General features: G+C 40.8%; 1 protein-coding gene across 4 annotated transcripts in view; it reads right to left on the bottom strand.

The window, feature by feature from the left end:
• The window catches only part of mamdc2a (MAM domain containing 2a), a 144,737-nt gene that overhangs the window by 51,944 nt on the left and 72,586 nt on the right, over positions 1 to 20,207 (bottom strand). For all 4 annotated transcript variants that reach the window (XM_087995816.1, XM_043716618.2, XM_087995803.1 and 1 more), the window contains 3 exons: positions 17,424 to 17,677; positions 9,856 to 9,949; positions 3,010 to 3,156 (listed from right to left, as the gene is read on the bottom strand). In XM_087995816.1, coding sequence (XP_087851942.1) covers positions 3,010 to 3,156; positions 9,856 to 9,949; positions 17,424 to 17,677 — 495 coding nt within the window. The remainder of the gene's footprint in view (positions 1 to 3,009; positions 3,157 to 9,855; positions 9,950 to 17,423; positions 17,678 to 20,207) is intronic.

The following is a 20,207-nucleotide window of genomic DNA, read 5'->3' as shown; positions in this document are numbered from 1 at the left end:
CTTTGAAATGATATTCTCCTGGAAGACATCCTAATCCTGTGAATACAGCTTTGCACTTGTCGAGAATGTGCTCCATGTTCAGTTTGTGCTGGAACAGGCTGTAAATCTCTTTTGGCATGTTGAAGGTAACCAGTCCAAGGTTTGGACTTGCTCCAAGTGAAATCAGTGTCATTTGCTTGTTGACTATGATCTGGAACTCCACATTCTTGTTTTCATTATTGCAGTGATCTCACAGAGTAATCTGTCCTCTCAGCACAAGAATAGTGCCATCATATATTAATCAACACTTGGAAAGGCTGGGAAGTATCAGGGATTATTGGAAGAAGATCATGTCTGACTAATTTAATTCATCTTTTTGAAAAAGTGACTAAATATATTGATGAGGCTGGTGCAGTTGATGTAATTTACGTGGACCTCAGTAAGGCCTTTGACAAGTCCCTTTTGGGATCCAAAAGATAAGAGCCTATGGGATCCAAGGTAAGTTGGAAAACTGGATCCATAATTAGCTTACAAATCAGAGGCAAAGAGGGGTAGAGCGATGTTCTTGTGATAGGATGCCTGTGGCCAGCAGTGTACCTTGCTGTTTGTTATGCGCATTAATGACTTGAGTGCAAATGTAGAAGGCATTATTAGTAAGTTAGCTTGTGGCATGAAAATTAGTGGCATTGTTAATAGTGAGGAGGATGGTCTCAGGTTATAGATCTGATAGCGATCAGATGGCAATTTGATCAGAGCAATGGCAGATGTAATTTAATATCAATAAGTGTAAGTGATATATTTTGGGACATCTAATAAGGAAAGATTTACAGAATGAATGGTAGGTCTCTAGGGAGTACTGAAGAACAAAGGGTTTTGGTGTACAAGTCCACAGACCTGTGAAAGTGACAGCACACATAGAGAGGGTCGTGAAAAATACATAGGGGATGCTTGCCTTCATTAGACAGGGCACAGAGTATAGGAGCAGGGAAGTCTTGTTCAAACTTTAGTTAGGCCACAGATGGAATACTGTGTGCAGTTCTAGTGGCTACACTATGGGAAGGATATGATTGCATTGGAGGGGTTGCAGAGGAGATTTACCAGCATGTTGCGTGGTTTGGAAAATCTCAGTTATGAGAAAAGACTGGATAGGCTGGGTTTGTTTTCCCCGCAGCACAGGAGGCTGTGGGGAGATCTGATTGAGGTGGACAAAATTATGTGAACACGGATTGGTCAGATTTTGAGGATCTTTTCCCCATTGCAGACATTTCTAAGACCAGAAGGCATAAGTTTAAAGTGACGAGTAGGTGATTTAGAAAGGATCTGAGAAAAGTATTTTCACTCAGAGGGTGTTAGAAATATGAGGCGTGCTGCATGAGAGAGTGGTGGAGGCAGGTACTCTCACAACATTTCAGAAGCACCTTAAAACACCAGGGCATAGCAGGCTATGGAACAAGTGCAGATAACTGGGATTTGTGTCTGTTTGGTGCCTGTTATGGTGGGCTGAAGGGTCTGCTTCTATGTTGCATGATTCCATGACTCTATAGTTTGAACCTTACATTGGTGAGCTTCATTTTTGGATTGCTACGTCGAAACCAATTAGTACAGGTCTATGAAGGTCATGAGGTTGCACCAGTGTCTAGATAACATTTTACATTGATCTGATGTTCTCTTTCAGCAGTCCTCATTCCAACCATCACAAACCATGTTTCATCAGTCAACCTAACTGCATTAACCTATTTTATCATTTTTGGTTATTCATTGGAATCTTCAGCCAATCTCTCCATCGGCCATCTGTTCCTGCCTGTTATGTTTCTTTTTAACCATAGATTGTGTGTGATAAAGGTTTTTGCAGTGAGAGCGCTGCTTTCTCCCATGCTGTACATGCCTTCTTCTCTTTTACATGAAATCTTCCACAGTATTTGCAATCTGCCCTTTGTGATTGTTCTGCCCTGTGTGCCCAGAGTAGCTATCAACATATTGCAAACCTGATCAGTTCTGACATGGGAAACTGCTATCCCGAATTGGTCCTCTCTCAATACAGGTGCTTTCACTGTTAGATCCTTTATTCCTAATACAATCCCATCTCTAATTAGTTCATCCTTTAATTGTGAAAATTCACAGGTTTCTGAGTTAAGTTAATAATGTTACATATTGATCAATGGACCCTTTTTCACCTTACCCCTAATATTGAATACCCATTATTCGTATATAATATTCACATAGGTCTCAAAGCATGCCTTCAGAGCTTTTAAAATTTCTTTTTCTTACTCAGAAATTTAGGGCAAGATATATTTTGAAACAGTTTCTTCCCAACAGTGATAAAATTGTAACAACTTATATCTGCCCTGGTTTTCTCAATAAATGCAATGCTATTGCATAATTCTGTCAGTGTTATGGAATAACTCCCAGTTTTGCCTCATGTTCCCCAGTAATTTGAACAAGAGTTGGCAGAGGAAAAGCTTCAGCTATTTTCTCTTAAGCAGCATTTCCCTCTGATCTTTAATTTGACTTGACTGATGGCAGCTCACGTTGAAGTGAAGGTTATCAAATCTGCCTAAGGGTGTGTGCCACTTGGTAGAGATCACATGACTGTGGCCGACTGGGACAGACATTTATACATGATGGTATTCCAATCCATACAGAACAGTCATTTCAAAAGCAAAAGTCTTGTAAATGTAGTTCCTGGAAATAGAAACTTCTGTATCATTCCTTTTGCTTATTCTCAGAGGTATAAAATATACAGCAACTGAAAGAACAACGAGATAGAAAGAATATAATTTCTCTCTTAATTAGCATCTTTCACAAAAGAGATATAAAACTGTATTCCAGTAAATGTTTAGTCACCTTGTTTTATGAATGTATGCACAAAGTATGGTTTGCTAATTCTTTTATAAAGATCATGTCTTTTACCAGCCTCTATCATACTGAACATCATACCTGTTCAATCATAATGACCGTATCCCTCTCTTGAATACAAAATGTGAACAATAGGAAGAACACCCCATGATTCAGCACACAGATACAGCTTACCTAGTCCACTTGTGTGATCTCCAAAATGGAACACATTGGGTTTTCGAACCAGTCTCGTCCACTTTGTACCATCTTTGTGGTTTTGGGAATAATTGCACATATCTTCATCGAAGTTGCAGTTTGCCACGGATGGGTCGAATAATATTTCTTCATTTCAACAAAGATAGAAAATGCTGTTACCAACAAATTGTATTGAATGTGGAAGATTATAAGAGCAATTCAGAATCATATGACGGATTGCACATCATTTTGATACTACTCAGGTATAGTTCAACCCTTCAAGGAGACTGTATAAAATCCATTAATGCATTGAGTACTGCCCACGACAGTTAAAGCTGGAAATAACCATTGAGCAATCTGAACTCACTTGGGCTTTATTGAGAGTGGAGAGTAGGGAGTTGATCGATATAGACTTATGACAATCTCCTTCCAGGTTGTTAGATGGGCCAATTTTAACCCTTATCCCCAACTCAATACAAATGGGATAAAGGGGCTAAAATAATTCTGATGTTGTTTGTCTCACAACCTTAGAATCACATATAGCAAAGTTACAAGAAGTTCTAAATATTCCTTGACAAAATGCAAAACTATTCTTCAAATAGTTGATTCTCATGATTAATTCTACTCCTCATTTTGAAATAATTGCTCCAGGTCAGAGACAGATAATTTTCTTTTATTTTGATTACAAATTGAGCAAAAAACACAGGCTTTAGATAGAGAGAATTTATCAAAACAAATGGCTCCATGTTCTCACTGCCAAATAAGCCTAGCCATATGAACTTGTGCCAGATCCAAAACAGTCACAATGATTAACGGATGAATATAGACCAATGTTAAAATAGAGGACTTTGCTAAGTTCAAAAAGAAACAGTTAGCTCAGACAGCAAAATTATAATTAGTAAATCAGCTTTAAGACAACCACAAGTTGATTCTGCACAAAGAGCATAAACTGTACAAAATACAAACTTCTTTCTTCCCATGACATTAACTAGTCCAGTTAATTGCAAGCTTGTGCATGTTTGTAACAGTGTACTTAAAATAGATTTTGAATGTAAGAAGACAGTCTCAATGAGGCAATTGGATAGCAAAGAATTCAATTAAAATGAGTAAGAATATTAAGTGCACTTAATGTTCACAATTTTGTTGCCAATAAAACTATTATAGAAAAACAAATGTGAGTTGAGAATGATCTATTATTCACACCACAATAAAACCAATAATTGCCAAGTCTGGTCATAATGCACTTTGCAAAGTTTCATCTCACATCCCAATTTCCTAGCACCATGTTGCCATCAGTAACCTGTGTTTGCCAATTATCTATGCCTTTCACTCAAACAACGTTTATCTTTGCTTCAAAGTCTAATATTTATATAATAATCAAAAACAGTCAAAACATTATTTAACATATTCATGAGGTTCTTCCTCTCTGTCTCTTAGTGTTCAGTTACTGGAACCACAGGATTGGCAATTCAAGGTTCAGCTTATATAATTCACTCACTACTTAGAAAGTGCCTTAGCTTAGAAGAATTTGCTTTTCACAGCAATGAAAGGGAAGTGCTGTACTCATGAGAGTAATCGAAAGCTTGGTACATTTTAATGATGGGTCCATTTGAGGGCACGGCCAGACTTGGTGGCAGCAATAGAAGGAGAGCAATACTGAGTAACAGAACAAGTTAGAGAAGCTAAAGAGATTTCTGAACAAAGTCTAGCGATAAGTGGAAGATAAATGCGAGCTCAAGTAGTTGGGCAAGAGAGACTATTTCTATTTTGTAATTCCTATTAAATCTTTTAATGGACATTGTTATGATATCCTGATCTACTGATGGTGACACAGTGGTAATACTGCTGGGTTACTAATTCAGAGAGGAGAAAGTGAGGACTGCAGATGCTGGAGTACCAGAGTTGAAAAATGTGGTGCTGGAAAAACACAGCAGGCCAGTCAGCATCCGAGGAACAGGCTAATCGACGTTTCGGGCATAAGCCCTACTTCAGGAATGAGGCTGGTGTGCCAAGCGGGCTGAGATAAAAGGTAGGGGGGAGAGAATTTGGGGGAGGGATGCTGGGAATATGATAGGTGGAAGGAGGTGAGGGTGATAGGCCAGAGAGAGGGTGAGGGCGGAGAAGTCAGGAAAAAGATTGCAGGTCAAGAGGGCGGTGCTGAATCCGAGGGTCGGGACTGAGATAAGCTGGGGGGAAAATGAGAAAGCTGGAGAAATCTACATTCATCCCGTGTGGTTGGAGGGTTCCTAGGCGGAAGATGAGGCACTCTTCCTCCAGGCGTTGTGTGGCCATGGTCTGGCGATGGAGGAGGCCAAGGACCTGCATGTCCTTGGCGGAGTGGGAGGGGGAGCTAAAGTGTTCAGCCACGGGGCGATTGGGTTGGTTGGTGCGGGTGTCCCAGAGGTGTTTCCTGAAACATTCCGTAAGTAGGTGGCCTGTCTCCCCAAAGTAGAGGATACCACATCGGGTACAGCAGATACAGTAAATGATGTGTGTGGAGGTGCAGGTGAATTTGCGACGGATATAGAAGGATCCATTGGGGCCTTGGAGGGAGGTGAGGGGGGAGGTGTGGGCGCAAGTTTTGCATTTCTTGTGGTTGCAGGGGAAGGTGCCGGGAGTGGAGGTTGGGTTGGTGAGGGATGTGGACCTGACGAGGGAGTCGCGGAGGGAGTGGTCTCTCCTGAATGCTGATAGGGGTGGAGTGGGAAATATATCCCTGGTGGTGGGGTCTGTCTGGAAGTGGTGGAAATGACGGAGGATGATACAATGTATCTAGAGGTTGGTGGGGTGGAAGGTGAGGACTAGTGGGGTTCTGTCCTGGTGGCGATTGGAGGGGTGGGGTTCAAGAGCTGAGGTGCGGGAAGTGGAGGAGATGCGGTGGAGAGCATCGTCGATCACATCTGGGAGGAAATTGCAGTCTTTGAAGAAGGAGGCCATTTGAGTTGTTCAGTAGTGGAATTGGTCCTCCTGGGAGCAGATGCGGCGGAGGTGGAGGAATTGGGAATATGGGATGGCATTTTTACAGGGGGCTGAGTGGGAGGAGGTGTAATCTAGGTAGCTGTAGGAGTCGATCGGTTTGTAGTAAATGTCTGTGTTGAGTCTGTCGCTCGAGATAGAAATGGAGACGTCTAGGAAGGGGAGGGAGGAGTCTGAGACGGTCCAGGTAAATTTGAGGTCAGGGTGGAAGGTGTTAGTAAAGTGGATGAACTGTTCAACCTCCTCATGGGAGCACGAGGTAGCGCCAATACAATCATCGATGTAGCGGAGGAAAAGGTGGGTGGTGGTGCCAGTGTAGCTGCGGAAGATGGACTGTTCCACATATCCTACGAAGAGGCAGGCATAGCTGGGGCCCATGCTAGTGCCCATGGCTACTCCTTTGGTTTGGAGGAAGTGGGAGGATTGGAAGGAGAAGTTGTTAAGAGTGAGGACCAGTTCAGTCAGTCAAAGGAGGGTGTCAGTGGAAGGGTACTGGTTGGGTCGGTGGGAGAGGAAGAAGCTGAGGGCTTGGAAGCCTTCATGATGGGGGATGGCAGTGTATAGGGACTGGATGTCCATTGTGAAGATAAGGCATTGGGGGCCAGTAAAGCGAAAATCATAGAGGAGGTAGAGGGCGTGGGTGGTATCCCGAACATAGGTGGGGAGTTCTTGGACTAAGGGGGACAGGACAGTGTCAAAGTATGCAGAGATGAGTTTGGTGGGGCAGGAGCAGGCTGAGATGAGTTCGGTGGGGCAGAGAAGAATTCAGAGACCCCAAGCTCATGGTTTCAAATCTGACCAAGGCATCTGGTGTAATTTACATTTAATTTATAAAACAATCTGGAATTAGAAGTCAATTTCAGTGATGGCAAATGCTAGAACTACAGTTGATCATCATACCTGGTACATTAATGTCCTCCAGGGAAGCAAATCTGCCACCTCCACCTTGTCTGGCCCACGTGTGGTTTGAGAACCACAGGCTGAGGAGTGATGTTACGCAGGTTTATAAGATCATGCGAGGTAGGGATAGAGTGAAAAGCCAAGGTCTTTTTCCCTCGGTGGGAGAGTCCAAAACTAGAGGGCATAGGTTTAAGGTGAGAAGGGAAAGATTTAAAACAGACCTAAGGGCCAACTTTTTCATGTGGAGGGTGGTGCGTGTATGGAACAAGCTGCCAGACGAAGTGATGGAGATGGATACAACCACAGCATTTAAAAGGCATCTGGATGGTGACATAATAAGGAAGGGTTTAGAGGGATATGGGCTAAATGGTGGCAAATGAGACTGGATCAGTTTAGGATATCCAGTTGGCATGGACGAGCTGGACTGAAGGGTCTGTTTCTGTGCTGTATAACTTGATGACTCTATAAATGCGGCTGACTCTAAAATACACTCAAATGGCGTAGCAAGCTGTTCGGTTCCAGGGCAATTAGGGACAGGCAGCAAATGTTGGACTTGCCAGTGAGTCTCACATCCCTCAAAACAATATGGTTTCTAAAAGATAGCCAGTCTTTATATGTGAGACTCAACAGTGAGCATTGGTAGAAGAACAGTTTCATTTTGGCAGAGCAGAAATAGAGTTTTTAAGAAGTGTCCAGGCTGAAAGAGTTTAGTTTGCAGAAATGTTGTTGCTGTGAATCCTGCAAAGGAATCCAGGTCCTCAAGAGTTGGAAATATGAATAAGCCATCAGAACTGTATAAAATCAGATGAGACAAAAAATCTTCAAGTTGTAATACTGCATTGTAATACGAGTGATATTGATTGGGATTGAATATCTGTAAATAGATATTGTTGGGAAAAGAGATTATTCTTTATTTTTGCTGTTTATATTAAAACCTTTCAAAACTGTCTTATATATATCTTTTATATGATAAACTTGTGTTCTTCTGTGAAAATAACATTTGCAGCTTTGTGTGAATATGTTTAGTGGCTGACCACTGTAACCAAACTGCAAAGATAACATGTTTAATGTATCAAGGCAGTTTTCCATGTGATCTGACCAGTCCAGTATTACCACCAGCTGAGATCATAACATGGTTTATTGAGTTGGAAGGTGTTGGTATGGCAGCTGGAAGATAGGCAGCTTTAGCAATGCCTCTAAGGACACAGAATGGCATGAAAAACTGACTAATTCCACCTGAAGCTTAAATAAAACAAAGGGATATGGATGCTGGAGATCTCAGACAAAATCAGAAATTGCTAGTGAAGCTCTGGCAGCACCTCTGGAGAAAAAGCAGAATTAACATTGAGTCTAGTGACTCTTCACCAGAACAGCCCAGCTGAAGTTTGGCTATTGAACCTCTTCAATTTCCTGACTATAATAAATCACCTCAACATTGAGCAGGGATTGTGTGCAAATTTGAATATTTTCTATGCAACTTGTTCAGAGATATTAAGACATATCTCTAGAACAGGTGGGATATGAACCTGGGCCTCCTGGACCAGTGGTAGGAATACTACCACTACACATTTGGAATTCTGTTTTACATTACTTCTGAAATTCTCCCCTTCTTCCTGACTCAGTTGCAGCTGTCTCCAGAGGGACAGATCATTAATTAGTGGTGATGATTTGTCTATTCAATCTTAAGGTGGATTTAATTGGGTCCAATAACAACTATTTCTTCAATATTGTACACTCTACTCCTGTAAATGCACATGCCTTCATCGTGACCAATCTCAATATTGCTTTCATACTCATCATATTACTGAAGATAAATTGCCACACAAATGCCTTTGTCAGGAGACAAGCTTATGGTAACTTATACAGAAACTGCTGGAAAAACTCCAGTGGCTCAGTGGTTAGCACTGTTGCCTCACAGCACCAGGATCCCAGGTTCGATTCCAGCCTCGGCCGACTGTCTGTGTGGAGTTTGTACATTCTCCCCTTGTCTGTGTGGGTTTCCCCCACAGTCCAAAGGCGTGCAGGTCAGGTGAATTGCCCATGCTAAATTGCCCATAGTGTTAGGTGCATTAGTCAGAGGGAAGTGGGTCTGGGTGGGTTACTCTTCGGAGGGTCAGTGTGGACTTGTTGGGCTGAAGGGCCTGTTTCCATACTGTAGGGAATCTAATCTAAAGGTCTGGCAGCATCTTGGCGGGATACCAAAGTTAACGTTTCAGGTTCAACGATCCTTCTTCAGAACTGATGGTGGCTAGGAGAAAGTTTATTTTTATGCAGAAGATATGGTCAGAGGAGGGGGTCAGGAATAAACAAGGTGGAGATAGAGCCCAGAGAGAGAGAAGAAACTGGTGGACAGACAAACGAGTGGATAATGGTCAGCCTAGGAGAATGAATGACTGCTAATGAGGCCTGTTAGTGGCTAACAATGGGCTGTGTGTAATAGCAGACCATGTGCTAACAAAGCCTGTGGAGGGTAGGGTAAGGACATGGGAGAAGATGCTATTTCAATACACCATCTTGTTCCCTGGCCAACATCGCTGACTCAGGCTTGCTGCAGTTCTCCAGGGAAGCTCAGTGCAAACTGGATAAACAGTATCTCATTTTTCCACTTGGAAACTCTACAGTCTTCTAGACTTAATATTGAGTTCAACGGCTTTAGGGTTTGAGGCACCTTCTCCCATGCCCTAATCCCAACCCCCACACACCAGGTCCTGCTACCATATAGTCTGCTATTACACACAACCCATTGTTAGCCACTAATAGTTTTTCCTAGCTACCATCAGTTCTGAGGAAGGGTCACTCAACCCGAACCGTTAACTCTGATTTCCCTCCACAGATGCTGCCAGACCTGCTGAGCTTTTCCAGCAATTTCTGTTTTTGTTTCTGATTTCCAGCATCCACTGTTCGTTTGGTTTTTGTTAAGGTAACTTATGTACAAATTACTCAATTAAGGCAGAAAATGGAGATGCTCACCTGTTTTATTGTCACAAAACTGTGAGGAAAAATAAATATCATCCAAGGCGGCATAACCTCCTTTTGTGCTGCTGAATGCAACTTCAAACACGATCTGGAAAACCAATCACATAATCCAGAACAATGAGTTGAGGGGAGGCTAGAACATTTGAGACATGATTTTAGTTTTTGATTTCACACATATGGCGAAACCTGGAAATGAGGGACACCATGTGGGGACTTTGCTCAGGTGACCTTTAAACACTGCTGTCCTTATTTTCCACATGGTCATAGCAGACGACATAAACTGGATATAAATAGACTACATGGATTTATACATTTCGTCCTGTCACATGGTGAATAGTGGACAGCAGCAGCTCAAGATACATCCCCTTAAAGGAATACCTCAAGAGTTATTGTGAGTCACGCTATAAAATTTCCATCATTACTTCCAGCCAGAATTGACAAACCCAGTTACAGGCAGATATCAAGATAATAGGGAATAAAGATGATGTCCCACACATTATCTAAATATTGGGAGGGATTAACTAAAATGAAGGGGGAGATAAAGAGGTGACTGAAGGGACTCTTCTGTGCTCTATGACTCCGTCAGTGTGTCACTGTGTTACATTGTCAGGAACACAAAATTCCACACATTGGGTTCTGAACGCAATCCAACAGTGACGACACTTCAAAAGTACTTTATTTTCTGTGAAACTCTTTGGGAGATCGTGAGGTCATGAAAGTTGCTACAAAGTTCAAACTATTGCATTGTTAGTACCACTGCCAGGTTGTGCACAGCAAGGAATGTAAAGAAAAACACACAACGCTGAAGGAGAGGTTAAAATGATTAAACTATTAAAAGTTCCAGAGCATTGTGACAACAATAAATGTAACTAAACATACTGGACTCACTGATACTCCAATGTGAAGAACATGGCAATGCAGACCAATATGTTTCATTTGCCAGCTTTATTAGCTTTTCCTTCTGAGACATTCACAAATTATTGCCAGAAAACTGGTGTGCTGGGGCCATATGTTGATACAGGTCATGATCATATCGAACCAACAGCACAGGAATAGACCATTGTCTCCAGCAATGTATGTGTTCCACATCAACTTCTTTCCACTCTTCACCGTGCCATATACCCATATATCCTGCAATTCTCTCTCATGTGTATATCTATTATTTTCTTAAATGCATCCCTGCAATTATTTGTTGTGATAGTGAATTCCACATTGTGGTTAAAGGGAGTTCTCCTGAATTCCCTATTAAATTTGGTAGTGACTATCTTATATTTTTTGGCATTTAGTTTTAGTGTTGCTCATAAGTGGGTCCGTGAACTCCTCTGATTCTGCATTCTCACACATATCCCAACATCTTCTGCGGGCGGCACGGTGGCACAATGGTTAGCACTGCTGCCTCACAGCGCCTGAGACCCGAGTTCAATTCCCGCCTCAGGCGACTGACTGTGTGGAGTTTGTACATTCTCCCCGTGTCTGCGTGGGTTTCCTCCGGGTGCTCCGGTTTCCTCCCACAGTCCAAAGATGTGCAGGTCAGGTGAATTGGCCATGCTAAATTGCTCGTAGTGTTAGGTAAGGGGTAAATGTAGGGGCATGGGTGGGTTGCGCTTCGGCGGGTCGGTGTGGACTTGTTGGGCCGAAGGGCCTGTTTCCACACTGTAATGTAATGTAATCTAAACTCAAAGGTCTGGAACTCCTTCCCTACACCTCTCCAGCCCTCTCTTCTCCCTAAACCTCTCCAGCCCTCTTTCCTCCTTAGGCATGTTTTATACCTGACTCTTTGACCAAGCATATGGTCATCTGCATATAATCTCCAAAGGTGGAATCATACGATCCCTATGGTGTGGAAGCAGGCCATTCAGCCCATCGAGTCCACACTGACCCTCTGAAGAGCATCCCATCCTGACCCATCCCATCCCCATAACTCTGCATATCCCATGGCTAATCCACATAATCTACACATGCCTGGACATTATGGGGTAATTTAGCCTGCCAAATCCACCCAACGTGCACATCTCTGGATATCATTTGATCATTGCTCCTAAAGAGCACTTGGAGGCATTTACCTGTTTTGCCACATTTGTGCTGCTATTTAAACGCAAACTGGTGTTGCGATGCTATGAAATCATGAAAAGTCTGTACAGACAGAAAGAAACGGTTTCCACTTTTGAATGGATTGAGAACAGAGGATTTAATTTTAAAGCGTTTTTCAAAGAAATGTAAATGCAAGGTAAGAAAATGCTGCAAATAATTTGAACCTGAGATGCACTGCCTGGAAATTTGGTAGAGGTAGGTTCAGTTGAGGTATTCAAGAGAGTACTGGGTGATTATTTAGATAGCAGCAATGTGCAGGGTTGTGGGAGAAGGTCAGGAGATTAGCACAAAATTAAAACACTCGGAGAACTGTTGTAGACATGATGGGCCAATGACCTCTCTGCACATTGTGACAATTCTACAATCTGCAAAGTGGGACAATCAGGTTAAATACAACAGCAAATATAATCCGGGAAGCAGTGACCATAGAATAAAGAGGCCCACTGAAAACTGGTTAGGGAGAAAGAACAATCAAATGAAACCAAGGCAGGAGGGAAATGTCTTGAAATTTGTAAAAAAGCATAGCTCAAATAACCTGGAAACAAGGACTGGCAAAAAAATTAATAAGTAATAATTAATAGTTAACAAATGTCAGTTTTTTGAAGAGCTGACAAAGGTGGTGGACAGATGTAAGTCAATGAATGTTATTTACATGGACTTATAGAAGACTTTTGAGAAAGTTTCACGCAAGAGACTGTTAGCTAAGGAGGAAGGCCACAGAATTGAGGGCAAATCATAGGAAATGATAGGTTGACTGGTGGGAATCAGAGAGATGGAATAATGGGGAAGTACTCAAATTGGTAGGATGTGACTAGTGGTATTCCACAGGGATATGGGCTGGGGCCTCAATTATTCACAATATTCATTAGTGACTTGGATAATGGCATAAAACGTCAAAGTTTTTGATGACACACAAATGGACAGCATTGTAGATGGCGTTGATGACAGCGTAAAATTACAACAGCATTTTGATAGATTAAGTGAATGGGCAAAGCTGTGGCCAATGGATTTTAATATAAGCAAGTGTGAGGTTATCCATTTCAGACCGAAAATAGAGAGATCAGACTTTTATTTTTAAGAAGGCAAAAATTCACATGCAGTGGATGTCCAATGAGATTTGGGTGATCAGGTACATAGCTCTTTAACATGCCATGAACAGGCACATAAACTAGTCCAAAAGGCTAATGGAATGCTGGTCCTCATATCTAAAAGTCTGGAGTATAAGGATGTAGATGATATGCTGCAGATATACAAAACCCTTGTGAGACCCCCACTGAGAGTACAGTGAGTAGATTTGGTTACCATATCATAGAAAGGATGTTTTGACCCTGGAGGGAGATCAATGCAGACTTGCAAGGATGATAACTGAACTTCTGGGGTTAAGTTATGAGAAGAGATTATACAAATTTGGGTCTTTATTCTCTAAAATGTAGAAGGTTAAGGGCTAATCTAAATGAGGTCTTCAGGACATTGACAAGGAAAGACGGGAGAGATAAAGAGAAATTATTTCCATTAGTTGAAGATTCTAGAACCGGGGGCAGAGTCTAAGAATTAGGGCCAGGCCATTCAAGAGAGATGTAAGAAAGCATGCAAAGAGTAGTGGAGGTTTGGAACTCTCTTCCTCAAATAGTAGTCAATGCTAAATCAATTGTTAAATTTAAATCTGAGATTGACAAATTCTTATTAAGGGAGAATATCAAGGCATATGGAATTAGGCAAGAGACCAGCCATAAATCTATTGAACGGCAGAGCAGGCTTGGAGAGGCTAAATGGCCTACTTCTTTTCCAATGTTCCTATGTTCTTCCCCCCAAATCAATGTCACCCACTCTTGCAATTCACTTAAGGAAAAGTCACCACCCTCTCTTCCGTAACCTTTAACTACCAGGGATGAGGGACTTCAGTTCCATGAAGAATGTGGAGAAGTAGGGATTGTTCTCATTGGAGCAGAGAAAGTCAAGAGGTGATTTGATAGATGTGTTCAAATTGTCCAGTTTAGACAAAGGAGAAACTGCATCCTTTGACAGAATGGTTGATAGTTAAAGGACACAGATTTAAGGGAATTGGCAAAAGAACAAGAACAAATGTTTTCCCTTTCTCACAACAAGTTTGTTATGATCTGGAACATATTGCCTCAAAAAGAAGTGCAAGTAGATTCAATGATAACTTTCAACAGGAAATTGGATAAATAAATAAATTGGATAAAATTGGAAGCATGTCATTCAGAGGGCTCTGGGGAAACAACAATGGAATGAAGATAATTGGAAAGCTCTTTAAAAGAGCAAGCATAGGCACAATGACTTGAGTGATCTCTCTGTTTATCATTCTTCAACTAAGTTAGATTGCTGCAAACTTTTATGTATGCATCTGACATTGCATCCATTCACTCTCAATTCTGTCACACATGACAAGTAATACTGTGCCTCATACCCCTCAGCTAAAACTTCCAGTTGTTCCAGGTGTATGAGAAGTCAGGCCACCCCATGACCTCTTTGTTGTGTAACACTCTTCCAGGACGCCTTTCTTTGGTCATTTCATTCTCACCTTCACTAACTTCTGGGGAATCAATGGATTTCTTCAACCCAAATATGTAAGTCTATCTGTTCAGCTGCACAATCCTTCTCTGCCCCTCTATGTTGAGTCTCTCCCTAAACTTTTCATCCATGTTATCTCCAGCTCCCCTTATTGAGATTTCTCACCTGTCCTCCCCCACCCTCAAATTAGCCTAACTGGCTCCCTTGTTTTTGGCACAGCAGTTCCTGTATCCTTTTGATACAATACTATTCTCTGTCCCAAATCTTCCCATCTTTCTGATGCTCAAACATATCGTCACCACTCACCTCTATGTCTGCCTTTCCCTATCTGCTCCAGGAGCTATTATATCCAATTGTGAGTAGCTTAAATTAGGAAAGATGTCAAGATATCAATGCACATGGAGAGAGTGCAGAAGATATTCAGGAAGGTGGGACAAGAGAAGAAAGGCTTTGTTATTGAATGGGGTCCTAAATAAGTGGAAGTCTTTTTTTAAAAATGAGACGATGGAAGAAAAAAACAATGTTCAAAACTCATGAGAGGTTCTGATAAGATAAGTGTGAAAAGTTGCCCTTGGAGAGTTCTGCAAGGATGGAATGTTCAACATAATCGCTTTTAAAAGGGAACAGAATAAATATTTGCAAAACAAAAAGTACATGCAATGCATAAGGGAAGAGGACTAAGTATGTAATTCCATCAGACAACCAGAAAAGTACAAATGGGGTCTTCCAATGCAGTAAAATTCCACAATTTCATGTGATAGGAGGTCCCATCTTTGCCATTGGCATTACATTAGTGTAGTCACTAACACAAGTTAATGCCATGAAACATGAATATGTGGGTGAAAGCCCAATCATATAAGCAAAATTGATAGATTTCAATCAGCACAGCCATTCAATATTATTGTATGATCCCAAATGAAGCTCTTTCTATTCTCACATAAACAAACAGTCACTTCAGAGTATCCATTACAAACAGCTCTGCTTGAATGGAAAAGTCTTTATAAGTAACCATCATTTCTGGAAAGTGCTCTCTTCTGAATTCTTCCATTTTAGTCATTCCAAGCAGCCCATCCAAAATCTATCCCTCATTATGGAAACACTGAGTTCATGATCTAAATATCTCCCTTAGTGTTTTATTTTCTTTTGCTGAAAAGCTTGACATGTGAATATATATACGATTGCCTGAGACACCAGATGGCTTCTCTCATGCATCAACTCTGCAGTCATCCCAACACATTCCGGAGAGAAAAAAAAATCACATTTTGCCAGTTGAGTGTTTCAAGGCAGAAAACGAAGGAACTTAAAATACCTTTTCGCTGTTAAAAAATGGTATGAAAGTAAACATGCAAAAATAATCCCAATGACCCTAAATTTGAAATAAAAAAGCAAAATCCTAAACTGGTTCCACGTCAAAAAGAGAACAATAAATATGTAACAAATAAGTCATAGTTGTTATAGAACCCATTGTAATATCTTATTAGATTAGATTAGATTACTTACAGTGTGGAAACAGGCCCTTCGGCCCAACAAGTCCACACCGCCCCGCCGAAGCGCAACCCACCCATACCCCTACATTTACCCCTTACCTAACACTACGGGCAATTTAGCATGGCCAATTCACCTGACCTGCACATCTTTGGACTGTGGGAGGAAACCGGAGCACCCGGAGGAAACCCACGCAGACACGGGGAGAATGTACAAACTCCACACAGTCAGTCTCCTGAGGCGGGAATTGAACCCGGGTCTCTGGCGCTGTGAGGCAGCAGTGGTAACCACTGTGCCACCATGCCACCCATCTTATGTTATTCTCATGTTTATTTATGCCAATTCTGAAGAAATCAGATTATCATGTAGGCCACACTTGGAGCTCTCTGCACAGCTCTGTTCTGCATTTATCTAAAAAGATACAGAATCATTAATGAAGGTACAAAAAAATAAGAATTACAAGAATATGGCCTGAACTGAGAGGTTCTATGCTTAATGGAAAAGGTTGAGCAGGCTGGGTGTCTTTAAAAGATGTCTTTAAGATTTGGAAAGGATTTGATGAGATGGAATTGCATGAACATAGGGTCAAGACAAGACAATTTTACCCCTTAAGATTGTTCATCGTTTAATGAAACTGAACTCCTTTCCAACTATCCATTAATACCTTGGGATAACAAATATCTTTCAATCTCAGATTTAAAATTAGCAAATAAGTTCATCTCAGCTTTTATTTACAAGTAACTTTCTGCCAACCCTTATGTCAAATTGTTTCCTAATTTCACTCCTGAAAAGTCTGGGTCTAAATGTCAGACTCTATCCTCTTGCCCAGATTCCCCAACTAATGGAAATACTTTATTTCTAACTGTATGGTGCCATTAATACCTTAAACTTTGATCTAGTTACCTCTACTTCACCTCCAGTAGAATCTTTGATTAATTGAGGGTTGCTGAACCACAGTTTGTGTTGTGATTATTCTCTGTTCCATGGTGCTCCAGGAAGCGCACATGAAGCACATTGGAATGCTTCATTGTGCTGAAGGCAGTATCAAAATATGAGTAGCTGTTGCTGCTACTGTTGTTCAATACCTTAATGTAGCTTGATCTTTAGTGGTCAGGTATCATTTTGGTAAATCAGCATGGCACTCCATCCAAGCCCAACATGTCCTTCACCTGATGTGACATCCAGAACAGCCTACATATAGAAGATGTGATCTAACCAGGGTTTCCTAAAATGGAAGTATAGCTTCTATCTGCTTGTATACAATTTCTCTAGCTATAAAAACCAGCATTTCATTAGCTTTTCCTGGATTATTTTCAATATCCATTGACTTACCAATTTTATTTCATTCTAATGATTAATCAACCTGTACTCTCAAATTTCTCTCGACTTCCACTGTTTCATAGTTTGATATGCTATGTCATTATGAATTCTTATTGCATAATAGAAATATTTACCTGAAATGGATGCGCTGCTTTAATATTCACTTTTACTGGGGTCCAACTGTGTGTAGACTTATTTGCCCTCCACACCTCCTCATAATGTCCCATTCTGTCCTTGGTATAGACAACAAATAAGTTGGATCGCGTCTGTTCAAGTTGGTAGAAGAAGGACAGGCATCCCAATAGGGCGAAAGTTGTCACCGGTGACATTAACTGAGCCACTTCATGTAAACTTGTGGTGTAAATAGCATCAACGTACATATAGTGACCTGAAAGAACAATGCTAATGTAAAGTGGATCATTTAATAGTCCTGATAATAAGATATATTTACTTTGCTACAAAAATATATAGATTCTCCAATCAGTAGTTTGGTGGTTTTGTGATGCAATGGGTGGTGTCCTGCCTCTGAGACAGAAACTCAGGGTTAAGTCCAATCCCAGACTCGATGGGCATGGAAAATGCCTTCATTGCACATGGAAATAGATTGAGTGTCAACTTGTAACTCATTTCAACATACACCAATGGTAGGTAGTGACCAAAGGAGAGATTCCTGGTCAGCAATGTTATGGGAAGCAATTTGGAGTCTCTACCATCACAACTCATCACTCCAGGCTATAATATGCATGTAAAAGTACATGGTTTCCACAGCAACCTGGACTCCCTGAATGACAATTAACAGAGCACCATTACTCAGTAGTTTAATATACAAGAACAAGGAGAGGGAGTCAGATTACAATGGAAAAGGTTTTCCATAGATTCCAATAAGAATGGAACAATGCAGAAGGTGGGCATTCAACTCACTATGCCTGAGCTGGTTCTTCAAAACTTATCTAATTAGTTTCAATCAGCCTGCAATTTTCTGATCTTCTTGCAAGTTTCTATTGAATCTCCTTTTACAATCCTTTCAGGTTTGCACTGCCTTTCAGAACTATCCTTTAATTCCTTCACCAACATGTGTCCTTCTGCCAGTGGAAACAACTCCCCTCTTATTCAGAATTTTGAACCTCCCCAACCTGTTTGCTGTATGAATAGCAAGCCCAGCTTTTCTGAGTAAAGGAAAATGAAAATTGCCCTTTCTCTAATATATGTAGTGCAAGTCTTAAAATTGGGTGATTCCGTGAAAATCTGTCCTGCTGTGGCCATAAATTCTGATGAAATCAATGTCACAGATATAACTATAACAGAGAACTGCAGATGTTGGAAATCCAACACCAAAACAGAAAATGTCAGAGGAACTCAGCATCTGTGGAGAGAGAAATAGATTTATTGCTTTCAGTCCAGTGACAAGTATGAAACATTGGAACAGCAGACAGTCAGTCATTCCCTCGAGTCCATTTTAATCTCTTAGATTATGGCTGGTCTATATCTTAACTGTCTCCTCATGTCAATGACAAAGTGTTACAAAACATTTACAGCAAAGAAAGAGGCCATTTAGTCTATCATATCCACGCTAGCTTCCTTCCACCCCTCCTTAACTCAATCAACATATCCTTCTTTCATTTCTCAAATTTTGACATTGTATTTCTGATTCCTGAGGCTAAATCATTACTGTAACTGGTGAACAAGATGGTTCCTGCACCAATTCCTGTGAAAAATGTTTTTTTTCATGCTGTTCACATGATGCAATCCATCTTAAGCAGGCAGTTTTATCCTCCAAGTTTGATTCCTCTACCTTTGATTGCCTTCCTTTCTATTTTAAAAACGTTATATTATTTGCGATCTGCATCTTGCTGAAGAGAGGATCATGTTGCCAAAACTTGCATCTTACACTCATCAGAACAAATGCAAGAATGTCAAGTTTCAAATGCTCATACCTCACCAGTGAAGACAAAACGTTTTCACATCATGTCTCTTTCTAGCAAATCCTTTATATACCTCTTCTGACCGTTTGTTTCCATTGAAAACACTGAGGCAATGTAATCATTAGTATTTTTGTCATTTTGTTGTCATCACCTGCTTCATGTGTACCCCTTACTGGCTCTACCACCACGTTAATCTTTAGTATGTCTAAAGATGGACTTCAGAAACAAAGGTTTATTTCAAACAGAAGTTTGTAATCAAAGTTACTTTGGAGAAAAATGGCTAAAACCAATTACAAAATGTCGGGATATGTTTTGTAAGTTGAAACTCATGATCAACAGAAAAATTAAGGGGATATTTAGACAAAGATAACATCTTCACTATGAAAACAAAAACAGGGTGATCATGACACTGTCGCTTCCTCCGAGGAGTAAGATCATATTTAAAGTACTGTCTGAGCTAAAGGATCACCAATTGGACATAGGTTAGTTTTGAAATTCTATTAAAATTATAGACAAAATTTAGAAGAAAGGTAATATACTAAATGAATATGAGGTATGATGAGAAAAAGGCTGGATATTTCATAGAAGAATATATAATGGAATTTCACAGGTTATTTGCAGGTTTGCAAAAGTTACAGAAGATTGCCAACTCAAAGCTTGCCCTTAAAATTTTGGACAATGTTAAGGGTTAAATGTGTGGATAGAATCCTGGTATAATATGGAGTTAGTTTATCAGAAAGAACAGGCTGTTGAAAAAGATGTCAGAAGCCTTTAACACATTCCTCAGAAAATTAATTGCCAGCAGCTTTTATGGCACCTTGGGATATTTAGCAATAACGCAAAGAATGCAGGATTCAATCACAGTGACATTTCACAACCATCCAGATATGGGACACAACTGTCAATAAGAAAGAAAAAATATAACCAAAAGGAGTGATATGAGGTACATCTCTGCTATTTATGGGATACATCAGGAACTGGGAAACTGTTAAATGA

Source organism: Chiloscyllium plagiosum, unplaced genomic scaffold, assembly GCF_037043375.1.
Source record: "Chiloscyllium plagiosum isolate Xiang-an unplaced genomic scaffold, Cpla_swu_hap1 HiC_scaffold_2, whole genome shotgun sequence".
NCBI classification, from domain to species: domain Eukaryota; kingdom Metazoa; phylum Chordata; class Chondrichthyes; order Orectolobiformes; family Hemiscylliidae; genus Chiloscyllium; species Chiloscyllium plagiosum.
Note: the sequence above shows the minus strand (reverse complement) of the source record. Positions and strands in the feature narration are given on the sequence as shown.